The following is a 12,874-nucleotide window of genomic DNA, read 5'->3' as shown; positions in this document are numbered from 1 at the left end:
TCCCAGACCGCGAGATCGTGACCTGGCTGAAGTCGGACGCTTAACCGACTGCGCCACCCAGGCGCCCCTCTGGAAGCTACACTTTTTAACCAGTTCTCAGAAAAACTGGCCTTGGGGCTCCCTTGTGCTCAGGCTCCTGTCAGAGAAGGCAGAAGCATCTTCTGCGGGAGAGGTGAGGCCCCCCACCCCCCCGCCCGGCTCCCCCCCCGCCCCGGAAGGAAACCCGTGTGAAAGCAGGGACTGAGAAGCTCCTGATGTGGGCTCTTGTCTCCCATCACACACACTCACACACTCACACTCACACACTCTCCCAGGCCCTTGAGAGGCCCGTGCCAGCAGGCCGCAGCACACAATCGGATCATTCGCAGAGACCTGTGCTTTGGAACCTCCGAAAACTGGCACGTATTGCCAGGCGCAGGGTCTGCAGAGCCCCGGGCTCTGTCCTTTCCTGGGGTGAGGGGTCTGCGGAACAGGGCGGGGCAGACCTGACGACCTCGAGCAGGCGTGGCTGTGGGTTCCCTTTTCCTGGGGGGCCGAGCGTGGGCGAGGGTCTGGGGGGCACACTATCCACACAGATGCGGGCGTGTGCCTGCTGGGGATGCAGCGCCGCATTGCGGGAAGTGGTGCCTGGCGCTCCGACAGGACCAGCCCTCTCCTCCTCCTCCTCCCACCGGATTCGGCACAAATCACCGTTTTTTTGTTTCAGGGCATTTGCACGTGAAAGGCAAAGAAGAAAAAATGTCCAAATCGCTGAAAAACTACATCACTGTTAAGGTAACCCTGCACCGCTGGCCTGTCTGGAAGGGCCACCCCAGGTCTCTGACCCCCGCGCTCCAGGCCCTTGTCCCGTGGCCCCGACAGGCTTCTCCTACCTCCCAGCTTAACGTGCGGTCTGCGGGTGGAGGCGGCCCTACTCTGACACCCGGTGCCCTCTCGGGGCGGTGCCCTCCGCCTCCCCCTGCCCTCTCCGGGCGGCCTCCCCATGGATGCTGCCTAGCTCCTCCTGCGTGCTGGGACTCACGCCACCTTCTTGCCTGAGCCCCTTCCCGCACTCAACCCCGAGTCACACCTACCCCTTTTCCTGTCCCACCACCAGCCGGCCGGCCTGTGGCTTTGGGGCTTCACTGCCTGCCGGCTTTGAAAGCCACCTGTTGAGAAAAGCATCACCGTGCCGTGGGGATGAGGGGCGGGAGGGGGCGTCCACACGAGTGGAAAGCAAGTGAGCCAACGGGAGCACTCCAAACACTTCGGTCTTCGTCTTTGGGGCCGTGAAGCCAAACACGGTTGTAATGGCAAATACTGAAGTGACAAGGACAGTTACCAGACCTTTGTCCCCTGAGTACCTGGCCCGGAGAGCTGTTCCCACCAGAGTTACGTTACATACAGCCGGCCCCGTATCTGTGGTCTCACTCACCGGTGTCCAGAGGCAGTGACAGCCTCACGCTGCACCACTGCCCTCCCAGGGGACGCTTATTTTCTCACAAGAGGGGCGAGAACAGGACCAGAAGGTATGTCGACAGAGACAGAGGCCACGGGCACTTACATCATAGTATGTTGCCACAGCCGTCCTGTAGTTGATCTCGTGCTGTGCCTCAATTACAAGGAAACGTCGTCACAGGCGTGTCTGTATAGGGAAGACCAGTAAACACGGGGCTCGGTGCTATCACGTGTCCAGGCATCCACGGGGCCTCAGAACGCACCCCACCGTGGACGGGGTGGGCTGGAAGCCAGAGCGGGGGTGCTCCTCATAAAAGCATCTTTATCGACTCCTCTTTAGCAGGAGTGTTCATTCTTAGACACGTTTTCCTGCAGAAAAGTTACACACACGCTCACCACACAGGTTCAAGAGTTATCACTTTTCCTGCACCTAAGGGAGTGGTGGGCGTGTGTGCACGTGTGTGCACGTATGCATGGTGTACGTGTGTCTCATCACCACTGTCGTTGAACCGTTCAACACCGCAGACGTCACGACCCTTCCCCATCCCGCCCGCACTCCTGAGGACAAGAGTGACACGTCAGCAGTGGCTTCTCAATACCAGTTCCCCAGTCTGCGTTCTGACTTTTCCACGTGTCCCAGTGTCCCTTAGAGCCTGGTGTTTTTAAAACCAAGACCCGGTGAAGCTTCGCGTGCTGCGTTTGCGGGCCGTGTCTTTCCAGGCTTCTCAGGGGAAATGCTCCGCGGTGGGAAGGCACGACACCGAGTTCCCGTCGTAACCGGTCTGCGGGTACAGCGCGGTCGTGCTGACTGCCCTCGCTGTCGGGCTGGACGGCTCTGCCGCTTCCTCCTCGTGCGCAACCGACACCCTCCCCATTGAGCATCTCCCCGCCCGGCCCGGCCCCGGCATTCCGCATCCGCTTTCTGTTCCCACGATGGGGGTGTTCCGTGGACCTCGCGCCAGCGCAGACAGCGTTCATCCCGTTGTGGCTGTTTCACTGGGCACCGCGTTCACACGTCACCGTAGCGGGTGACCGGGGCTCCTCCCTCCTTACACGCAATTATATCCTCCTGTTGTTTGGTTGGCTGGGTTGTTTGGGCTTCTGATGGACAACAGCCTCTCCCTGTGGTGTTGACCTTTTTGAAGGGATGAGGCCAGTTTTGGTGAATGGCCCACGTTTTGCATGTCTGTGGTGTCCTGTATCATATGTCCTTTGCATATCTGTGGTTTCCTGTCTTTCCTCGTAACTGGAAGCGAGGCCTCAGGCCTGATTCGGTTCAGGTTCAATCTTTCTGGTGGGAAACTTCCTCCGTGGTGCTGTGGGCTTCACGCAGCATCCCTCCGGGGCCACAGCGTCAGGCTGTCCTGCTGGTGACGCTGGGCTTGACTGCTCGGGTAAGGGATGGCCACCAGTGGAGATTCTTTTTTCTTTATTTTTTTAGTATTTTTTAAATTTTTAAAAAAATGTTTTTGTTTATTTTTGAGACTGAGAGAGACAGAGCATGAGCAGGGGAGGGGCAGAGAGAGAGGGAGACACAGAATCCGAAGCAGGCCCCGGGCTTCGAGCTGTCAGCACAGAGCCTAATGCGGGGCTCGAACTCACAGACTGTGAGATCATGACCTGAGCTGAAGTCGGACGCTTCACTGACTGAGCCATCCAGGTGCCCTTTTTCTTTCTTTTTTAAAGTTTATTTATTTTGAGAGAAAGAGAACAGGGAGGGGCAGAGAGAGAGGGTGACACAGAATCAGAAGCAGGCTCCAGGCTCCGAGCTGTCAGCACAGAGCCTGACACGGGGCTCAAACTCACAGACTGTGAGATCATGACCTGAGCTGAAGTTGGACGCTTCACTGACTGAGCCCCCCAGGCGCCCCTCTGACAGAGAGATTCTTATTTGTCTTTCGTGAACATGGAGAACCGGCGAGGTGGTCTGCATGGGGCGTCCTCTTCCCGGACCACCCCAGTCTGTGGTTTTCTCATGCTCTGGTGGCTTCACCCCATCGTGCATGTCCCTGGTCCCTGCAAAGCACGCTATCTTGTGCTGTTGCCCCCGTCACACTCCCTGGCTGGCAGTCCTTTTCAGAGACGGGGGCTTGTCTGTTCTTTTTTTGGTACCACTAGGAGTTAAGCTTTTATTTTCACTCTGTGTATTATCAATTCAGTCTTCATTCTTTTTGTGCTGAAATTATTCCAGCTCTGGCCTGGGCAGGGGGGAGGGGCGGGGAGGAGGCTCCTTCTTCCGGGGGAAATGCCCCGCGCATCCTGGCTTTTGGCCCCGTTTCCTGTTGCGTCCTGCCCCAGTGCTGCCACTCCCCCCAAGGAGCTCGCTGCCTTTGCGGGAAGATGGAATCTCGAACCAAGATCTGGATTCTTGGTGTGTCTACCGCAAGAGTGACATTGTTTCCAGGCCTCTTCAGGGGACAGAGCTGGTGGAGATGAACCCATGTGCATGTAGTTGGTCCCTGGAGTTCATTGTGAACTATCCAGTCCAATACTATAGGACTTTCTGGTTTTAGCTCTTTTCCCTCTTTATGAAAAATCTTGTTTCCTTCCTTACAACAGCACATCAACTTCATGCTTTCTCTTAAAATTGACATATTTAAAATGTTAATACCAATAGTTGTATTAATGATAAAACCACTGGGTGAAGTTAAAGTTTCCTTGCAATTCTTGTTTTTAAGAACAGCTTTATTGAGATGTAATTCACACATCAGAGGATTCACATTTTTTTTTCATTTTATTTATTTTAGAGAAAGAGAGCACACACGGGGGAAGAAGGACAGAGAGGTAGAGAGAACATCCCAAGTAGGCTCTGCACTGTCAGCACAGAGCGCAACACAGGGTTTGAACTCACAAACCATGAGATCATGCCCTGAGCTGAAACCAAGAGTCAGATACTCAACTGACTGAGCCACCCCAGGATTCACCCTTTAAATTGTATTATTTGGTGGTTCTCAGTGTCTTCAGTGGCTGCACCAGTCTGTGTTCCCACCAACAGTGTACGAGGGTTCCTATTTCTTCTCCACGTCCTCACCAACACCTATTGTTTCGTGTGTTGTTGATTTTAGCCACTCTGACAGGTGTGAGGTGGTGTCTCATAGTGGTTTTGATTTGCATTTCCCCTATGATGAGTGATGAGCATCTTTTCAGGTGTCGGCCATCTGGATGTCTTCTCTGGAGAAGTGTCTATTCATGTCTTTTGCCCATTTTTGAATCAGGTTGTCTTTTGCTCTTCATAGGTTTTGGATTCTCACCTCTTTATCAGATACACAGTTTGCAAATGTTTTCTCTCATTCTGTGGGCTGCCTTTCCGTTTTGTTGATGGTTTCCCTTGCTTGGTAGTTGGATTCGGTTGCCTTTTCTTTCTGTTATTACCAGGAATTAGTCCCCAGAGACTGAATGCTGTAGAAAGACTACAGATTTCTACTCAGGCGCCACCCCCCTGAGGGGGTAAAAATTCTGAATGGGAGGAAAACCCCTTTAAAATAAAATCGTAGGGATACCTGGGTGGCTCAGTTGGTGGAGTGTCTGACCCTTGATTTTGGCTCAGGTCATGATCCTGGGGCTGGGGGATTGAGCCCCACTCAGCATGGAGCCCACTTAAGACTCTCTTCCTCTGCTCCCTCCCCTGCTCATGTTCTCTCTCTCTAATAGAAATAAATAGTAAAGTAAAATAAAAATAAAATCCTACCATCCTAACATCTTAAAACCCTTTTTGGAGTGAAATAGAGAACATAGCTACCCAGAAATATACGAAAATGGAAGGGAGGCTGTCTTTGTTTAGAGACGTCAGAGAGCTTCATCAGACATAAAATGGCTGTATTACCACAGAGTCTTTAAATGTTTTCACTAAATGCACAAATACAAGCATAAAGTCAGCAGGGAAGGAAAGGTACCCAGTTCACAGAAAACACAGACGTGTGCAGAACAGGTGCGTTCTGGGTGCGGCCGTATTGGGACCCAGGAGATACACCTCTTTGCTCTGCTGCAGACCACTCCCCACGACTCCCACCACACACACCCGACATCTGGCAACATCTTGGGAGGAGAACACAAGCAGCAGTAGCAACAACAAGGAACTGAAGTGAAGGCAGGGGGTGGGCGGCGCAGGTCCCCTGACGCCAGCTAGCAAGGAAGCAGCTCACACCCGGCTGTAGAGCCGTGGAGCCTGTGCTTTTGGGAAGGAATTCTCAAGAAATGGCCCCAAGCTGAGGGGACCCCGCGCGGGAAGCCCGTCCCCCTGGCCCCCACTCTGCAGGCGCAGATCCAGACGGGCACTTGGGTCCACCAGGGCCGCACACAGGAGCTGTGACACCAGGGGCCTGTGCCTCAGCCGCCCCGTTCACACAGCCTCACAGACCGCAGTGGGGAAGGGACCCAGAAGTAAGACCTAAGTGGGGCGCAGCTTGGAGCCCGCAGCAGAGCGGGGATCTGGTGCCGTGTGGGCCGCTTGTCAGCTCTCCGCGCCTCATGTCTTTGTCACCGTGGTGGGGCAGACGCTGTTGTGACGCAGTGCAGCTTAGCAGTTTGTGACGAAGTCGTGGGAGCCTTCCAGTAGGTTCTGCCATGGGCAGTGTAGCAAGTACTCAGCATATAAGGGGCTACATCCACCCCCCCCACCCCCCCCCCCCCAGGCCACCACAAGGCTGCGTCAGCCCCGGGCGTCCTGTAATTGCCATGCGGGCCCCAGGAGGCCAGAGGTCATGTTAACCCAGGGGACAGGCTCTGCCACTGCCTCCAGGGAGCTGCCCACCGGTCCTCGTGCAGGGTCCCGGCCACCGCGTCCCCCCCAGCTGTGACATGCAGGTCCCTATGGCCAAGGGGAGGCCGGAAGCCACTGCTAGGTGTCGAGCAGGAGAAGGGCTGAGAGAGTCTCCTTTTTTTTTTTTTTTTTTTTTTTTTTTTTTAAATTTTTTTTTTTTCAACGTTTATTTTTTTGGGACAGAGAGAGACAGAGCATGAACGGGGGACGGGCAGAGAGAGAGGGAGACACAGAATCGGAAACAGGCTCCAGGCTCCAAGCCATCAGCCCAGAGCCTGACGCGGGGCTCAAACTCACGGACCGCGAGATCGTGACCTGGCTGAAGTCGGACGCTTAACTGACTGCGCCACCCAGGCGCCCCAAGTCTCCTTTTGCTCACGCAGAGTCCACGATGCAGGGACATTTGACCCAAACCCCACGTTGTCAGAGGGTCCCGTTGGAGCCGGCCTGTCCTCGGGGCCACTGCTGGTCATCGGTGTGGGCCCCCGTGGGCTGGGTATGAGTGTCCCAGGCCGGCCAAGCGGTGCCCAGTGGCCTGTCTTTGCATCCCTGCCCTGTGAGGTCGCCGAGTGCCTCTCACCAGCCACCACAGACAGGGTTTGGGGTTGTTTTAACAACTTCTACAACAGGTTCTTGGGTCATCTGGGTGGTTCGGTGAGTTAAGCATCTGACTTTGGCTCAGGTCATGATCTCACAGTTCATGAGTTCGAGCCTCGCGTTGGGTTCTGTGCTGACAGCTGGGAGCCTGGAACCTGCTTCGGATTCTGTGTCTCCCTCTCTCTCTGCCCCTCCCCTGCTCCTGCGCTCTCTCAAAAGTAAATGAACATTAAGAAAAAATTAAAAAGAATTTAAATGACAGGTTGTTAGTTTTCCTCAGTTTAACCAGGGGCAGAGTATCCTCTGAGAACACGAGCTGGGTGCCCGCTTGGCTGCATTGCATCAGGGAACAGCCTGTGGGAGGGTGAGTTGGTCTCTGCCCTCAGTCTGACCCTGGTCCTGGCCTGTTTTGATGTCCCAGGCGGCTTCCGCTCCTGGGACCCCTGCCATCATGGGGCCTGGAGCTGTGCCCATCCTCTCGGGACCGTGTCATGGCAAGGGGCTCCCAAGGTCAACATCGGTGTGGACCCCCTGCGTCAGCGCAGAGCAGGGGGCCTTCCCCGCAGACGCAGTCTGAAGGGAAACATGTAGGGAACATGCAAATAGGGTGGAAACAAAACCAAGCTGTCCATAAAAACTCCGACATCTTGGTAAGTGGGGTCGGCTCACAAGGTCATAGTGCACGTTATAATTTCCGGGTTCTCCCTGATTTCTCTGCCAGGACTTCCTGAAGACGTTCTCCCCTGATGTCTTCCGGCTCTTCTGCATGCGAAGCAGCTACAGGTCAGGTGAGGCCGCGGCTGGGGGCCGAACCCAGTGGCTTGAAGGACCCACACTCAGGCTGGGGAGGAAGCACAGCCTTGTCAGTGTGGCTGCCCTCGTGCCTGTGGGTTTGGGTTCTGAGTGCAAGCCCAGCGCTCGGCCAGAAGATTCTAGAAGCTTGTGTCTTGGAGGCCGTGGGTTCTCTGGTCAGCCCCTGCTCTGCTCTGTGTGGGTCTGGATGGGGTCCCCTGGTGACCCCCTCCCAGGTGGAGAGTGCGTTCTCACTGTAACACGCTGAGTTTGAGGGCCTGTCCTGAAATGCAAGCCCCATGTCCCCACCGCCGACTGATCCCCCAAGCAGTGGTTCGGGGCCCAGGATCTCCTGTCCACAGGAATGAACCCCTCGGCCAGGTGTACTGGGGGTGGTTCTCCATGTCTTCCAAGGTGGGGAGGCCCGGGGCGGGGTGGACCCTCGCGGTCCCAGGGGGCACAGCGGGGCGGGGGTATCCGCGTCTGCTGCTTCACTTCTGGCTGCGAAGTGCAGTGGCTCCCCAGGTGACCGCACACGTCCCCTCCGCAGCCGTGGACTACAGTGACGGCACCATGCTGGAGGCCAAGCACCTCCTCCTGGCAGCAGCCGCGTTCATCGAGGACGCCCGGGCCTACATGAAGGGGCAGCTGGTGTGCGGCCCCGTCGGGGAAGGCCTGCTGTGGGAGAGGTAGGGGCCCCCCATCCGCCCCAGGGTCCTGGGTGCTCGATGTGGGGCTGCCGAGAGGGCAGAGGCTTCTGGGGGCTGATGCGGCAGGCACCTCGGGCGAGTGGTGGTCCTGCTGGGGAGGGACGAGGACGCCCTCAGGGGGCGGCTGTGCAGGGGTGGGTGACACCTGTGCCCGGACGGGGCGCTCACTGGTGTGCTGGTGAGTGACGCACAGAGGTTCCAGGCACCTCGCTCCGTGGTTCGGTAGGGCTGGTGGGTGCGAGGCCGAGTGGAGGGGGGTGGCCTCGGTGGCTGAGCTCAGACCTGGTCAGGAGTCGACCTGCGGGTCTGCACAAGTGCGTGTCCCCCTGCTCCCTGCTGTTGCACGCGGGTGTCTGTGGTCACAGGGCAGCCGAGGTAAGTATTAAGCGGGGGACGTGGGGGGACCCCCGACCCTTCACGTGGAAATTGACTGGTTCTGCTGCTTCATTAAGTGGTTAGATGTGTTCACAAGACCAGGGATTGACATCAGAGATGGAAAGGAGCTGGAAAGACCCAGGAAGCTGGGGAAGTGCTTGTCTGGTTAGGAGGAAAAGCAGCAAAGCCTGGAGCACTGGGACAGGCAGGGGAGGGGGGGCGCCATCAGCAAGACTTGGCAACCGTCTAGATGGCGGGTACAAGGGACAGGTGGACACCCTCTTTGCCTTGGGCGCTCCTCACCGCCGGGCCTGGTGGAGGGAGGGGGTAGAGGCCGTTCGGCACTCTGGAGGCCGGGTTCTGCTTTGTGACAGAGAGCCCTGATTGTGGCCTGTTCCTCGCTTCCTGGCCACTCAGGCCAGGCTGGAGAGCAGCCACTGCCCCACCATCCAGGGCCGCAGGCCCACCAGAGGCGCGAGTGTCCAGGGGCTTTGCCACCCCAGTTCAGGGCTGCTTACGATGCCGGAAAGGGTCCCGGGGCTCCACCTGCTTGGAAATCGGGGAGTTCGCAGGAAGTGGGGGGATGTCCAGTAATGGTGGACAACAGGGAGCCCGTCTTACGGACAAAGCTTCAGTGTGTGAGGCAGTAGGCATTCAGGAGAGGGGAGGGCCAAGGGGCACCTGCACGTCCTTGCCATGGCTGGGGGGGGCGGGGAGGAGGTGGACTGTCAACGGAGACTGCACTGGCTGGCAGGGGTGTCACAGCAGAGGGACGGAGGTGGAGAGGCTGCAGCCAGGTGTGGGGAGCAGGACGCACTCAGAGCCTGGGGGAGATGGGGGCAGGCCCTAGGGGCCATTGGATCCCAGACGCTCTGACCAGCTAGCTGCCCACAGACAGGTGTGGCTCACGGGGTGGGGGCAGGGCACAAGCTGCTGTGGCCTGCTGGGACTGCGTGACCCTGAGGTGGCCCGTCGGGACCTGAGGCTGCCCTCCCTCTGAGGGAGGCTGGGCTCTCACCGTGGGACCAGGTGCCCTGTCTGCAGGCTCCTGGGCAGGGGGGTTGACCTCGTGCTGTCCTTCCCTCCAAGACTGCCCAGGCCACTGCTGTGTAACGCGGGCTGAATGCGGCCTGGCCTCTCGGGAACGCTGCCTTTCCTACCACCGCGTTCTTAAACCCTTATGAGCTGCCTACACGCACAGGGGTGTTCAAACCTGGGTTTTAGGGGCTTTCTCCCTCTGAATTCTGGGGTAACATGACGATTCTGGGCTAGTCTTACCCTGTTCTCAGGAGGGGCGTCTGCAGTGGGGAGGGCCCTGTGCTGGGCAGGGCGGGGACGCTGAGGAGCACCCGTGTCTCTCCAAGGCTCCGCCACACCAGGGAGGCTGTGAAGGCTGCGCTGGCAGACGACTTTGACACACCTGCGGCGGTGGACGCGGTCATGGACCTCATCCACCGCGGGAACGGACAGCTGCAGGCACGCACTAAGGTAGCCCCAGCACACGGCCGTGGTGCTTTCCCTCGGCGGGAAGGCAGGGATGCCACCCTGCCGCCTCCTGGAGTGGCCCCCAGGCCTCCCCTGACTTCTGGGAGCTGCCCTGTCCTGCACGGGACCCGCCCTCCCAGAGCAGGGAGGTCGCACACACGGACAGGCAGCATCACGTGTTTGCTGATACAGGAAGTACCTCCTGATCCCCCCATTTGCTCAGGGGGACTCGGGGGAACCCGAGTTTGATGGGATGTGAACTAGGACATTGGGGGAAGCTGTGTGTTGGGACCCCAACTATGCCCACCCCACCTGGCCCATCTTTGGCCCTTGGCAGTAATCCCCTTGGTGAGGCTCTGTCCCCATAAGCCAGTGACCCCTCAAGGACCCACCTGCTGAGAGCATCACACCGGGGGTTAGGTTTCAACATCCAGCTTTGGGGGACACAAGCATCCAGCTTTGGGGGACACAAGCATTCAGACCTACCAGATCCCTGTGTTACAGACAGGTAGACTGAGGTGCAGGGGTGACGTGGCTTCCCCGTCGTGCGGTGGGCTGGTGAGGGGCAGCTCTAGGACTGAGTCTAGAATGTCCTCCCGGCACGAGGACCTGAAGCTGGGACTGGCGGGGACCTTCCAGGTCTCTGTTCCACGTCACTTCCTGTGCTTTGAAAGCGCCCCTTTTGGGTGATCTGCCCCAGGAGCCCAGTGGTCCCAGGAGTCCTGCCGTGTTCGGCTCCATCGTGTCCTACATTGAACACTTCTTCGAGACCGTCGGGATCTCTCTGGCGGACAGACAGGTACACCTTTCTCTTTTCAGGCCTCACTTGTAGGATTAGGACTATGTGCAGGAACCACTGACTTTTCCCCTTTTAAAATGTTCATTTCAGTGGATAATTGTGTTGAATTTATTTACGTGCTTAAAACACATTCTTTAAAAAGAAAAGAGGCTTAGAGCTAGTATCTTCCTTCCGGAAGCCGCCGGAAGCCCACGCGGAACCAGCAGCCCATTGGCTGCAGACTGCCTGCTGTCACTTCTGCACGCGTGCTCCTGTGTGGTGTTGACTTTGTAAGACTCAAAACGCAGGTAGTTGCACAGAGGACGTTTTCCCTGAGCCTTCTGAGAGTAAGCTGCCGGCCGAGCCCCTTGGTGTCTCCTGCCCCCCTCCCCTGCCCCCACCCCCAGCCTCCTCCTCAGGCAGCCTTCCGCACACACCCCCTCCAGGGCCCCACCTCCATGGCACCCTCCCCATGCTGTCCTGCCTGATGGCTTCAGGACTGCGAGACCAGGGAAGGAGGGGAAAGGTCAGGGCTGCAGACAGGTGTGACCGTCACACGCGTGCTGGGATCTCTCTTCCCAGATTGTGCTGTTGAGTAGCCTGCCCGGCCTGGCCCTCATCAGAAAGTGCTCCCTCACCTTCCCCACTTCGGCAGCTGATACCGGCTCCCACTTGGGGCTCACGTTTTTGTAGTCGGAAAATCGTCTTTTACTGCAGAAGCAGTAACTGAGGATAGTATAGGTTCCAGAAGCTCGACCCCACAGTTGTGAAATGTGTAATTCACACCCGTGAACAGCTGCTAGGATCCCCTCCCATAAGGAAGAAGCTGTGTCGGGGGGAGACAACTTCTGGCAGCTTCAGATGCATGCGACCCGCTGAAATTTTTCCCCCGGGCTCAGGGAGTGTTGGCCAGTGTGCGAACCACGTGTGAGGTTTATGCAGTTTTGAGTAACTGGTTAGAGGGAACAGATTCGGTTCCGTTAGTCAGTATGGTGTGGACTTTCCGGCTCTTGGTAATCACGTCTATGCACTCGCAGCTCCTGGCCCGGCCGCCTGGCCTCCCGGGGACCCCTCCCTCCCAAGGACGTGGGTGGCAATGGGGAGCTCTGCCTGGTGACCCAGGCGTGCAGGCCAGGAGTGTGAAGAGGGGCCAAGGGCCCAGACCAGGGAGGACGTGCCGCGCCCCCCACCCCAGGCACGGCCGCTTCCCAGCCTCACTAACCACGCCACTCCCCTGGGTATAGTTCGTTCCAGGCGACGACAGCCAGGCCACTCTCCACAGCGTGGTGGAGGAGCTGGTCCGGTTCCGGCTCAAGGTCCGGCAGTTCGCGCTGGCCAGTGGAAAGGCCACCGGGGAGGCCCAGCGGCAGCAGCGGCTGGACAGGCAGCCCCTGCTGGAGGCATGTGACGCTCTGCGCCAGGACCTCACCGCCCACGGCATCAGCATTAAGGTGAGCCACCGCAGCCAGGGGCACCGTCACCCCGAGGGCCTCTGTAAACCAGGCGGGGGCACGCAGACGCGGAGTGGTCCAAGCCAGAGCCCGCTGGGCTGATGGCGCTCGTGAGCAGAGGACCACCCCTCCCCCCGCCCCAGTGACACAAGGGACCCATGGGAATATGTACTGGGGAGGGGATGCTGCGGCTGGGGACGGATCCAAGAGCAGGCCCAGGTGGCCCAGGCCCGTGGAAGCAGTGGGGTGGCAGTGAGCCCTGCGTCGCCCCCTCACGCCATGAGCTGAGGGAGTCCGCTCAGCCAGAACCTTCTTCCTCTGCAGGACAGGAGCAGCACGTCCACGTGGGAGCTGCTGGGTCAGGACCACAGACCAGGGAGCTGAGGGCTCCCGACACAGTTCTGTAAAAGCTTTACATTAAAGTTTCCTATTGTAGCTGTTCAGTGAACATGGAGGTAAATCAGTGACACTGTATGCCTGAAATGTGCAT

At 58.0% G+C, this 12,874-nt stretch overlaps 1 protein-coding gene across 3 annotated transcripts in view; it reads left to right on the top strand.

The window, feature by feature from the left end:
* CARS2 (cysteinyl-tRNA synthetase 2, mitochondrial) overlaps positions 1 to 12,858 on the top strand; it is a 44,853-nt gene extending 31,995 nt beyond the window's left edge. For 2 of the 3 annotated variants that reach the window (XM_043578952.1, XM_043578381.1), the window contains 7 exons: positions 707 to 774; positions 7,515 to 7,581; positions 8,136 to 8,274; positions 10,035 to 10,158; positions 10,830 to 10,954; positions 12,178 to 12,384; positions 12,709 to 12,858. In XM_043578952.1, coding sequence (XP_043434887.1) covers positions 707 to 774; positions 7,515 to 7,581; positions 8,136 to 8,274; positions 10,035 to 10,158; positions 10,830 to 10,954; positions 12,178 to 12,384; positions 12,709 to 12,805 — 827 coding nt within the window. In that variant the 3' untranslated portion in view covers positions 12,806 to 12,858. The remainder of the gene's footprint in view (positions 1 to 706; positions 775 to 7,514; positions 7,582 to 8,135; positions 8,275 to 10,034; positions 10,159 to 10,829; positions 10,955 to 12,177; positions 12,385 to 12,708) is intronic. The other variant, XM_043579726.1, reaches the window with a different exon arrangement.
* The last annotated feature ends 16 nt before the right edge of the window (positions 12,859 to 12,874 follow it).

The sequence above is a fragment of the Prionailurus bengalensis genome, chromosome A1 (genome assembly GCF_016509475.1).
Source record: "Prionailurus bengalensis isolate Pbe53 chromosome A1, Fcat_Pben_1.1_paternal_pri, whole genome shotgun sequence".
In the NCBI taxonomy this organism is placed as follows: domain Eukaryota; kingdom Metazoa; phylum Chordata; class Mammalia; order Carnivora; family Felidae; genus Prionailurus; species Prionailurus bengalensis.
Note: the sequence above shows the minus strand (reverse complement) of the source record. Positions and strands in the feature narration are given on the sequence as shown.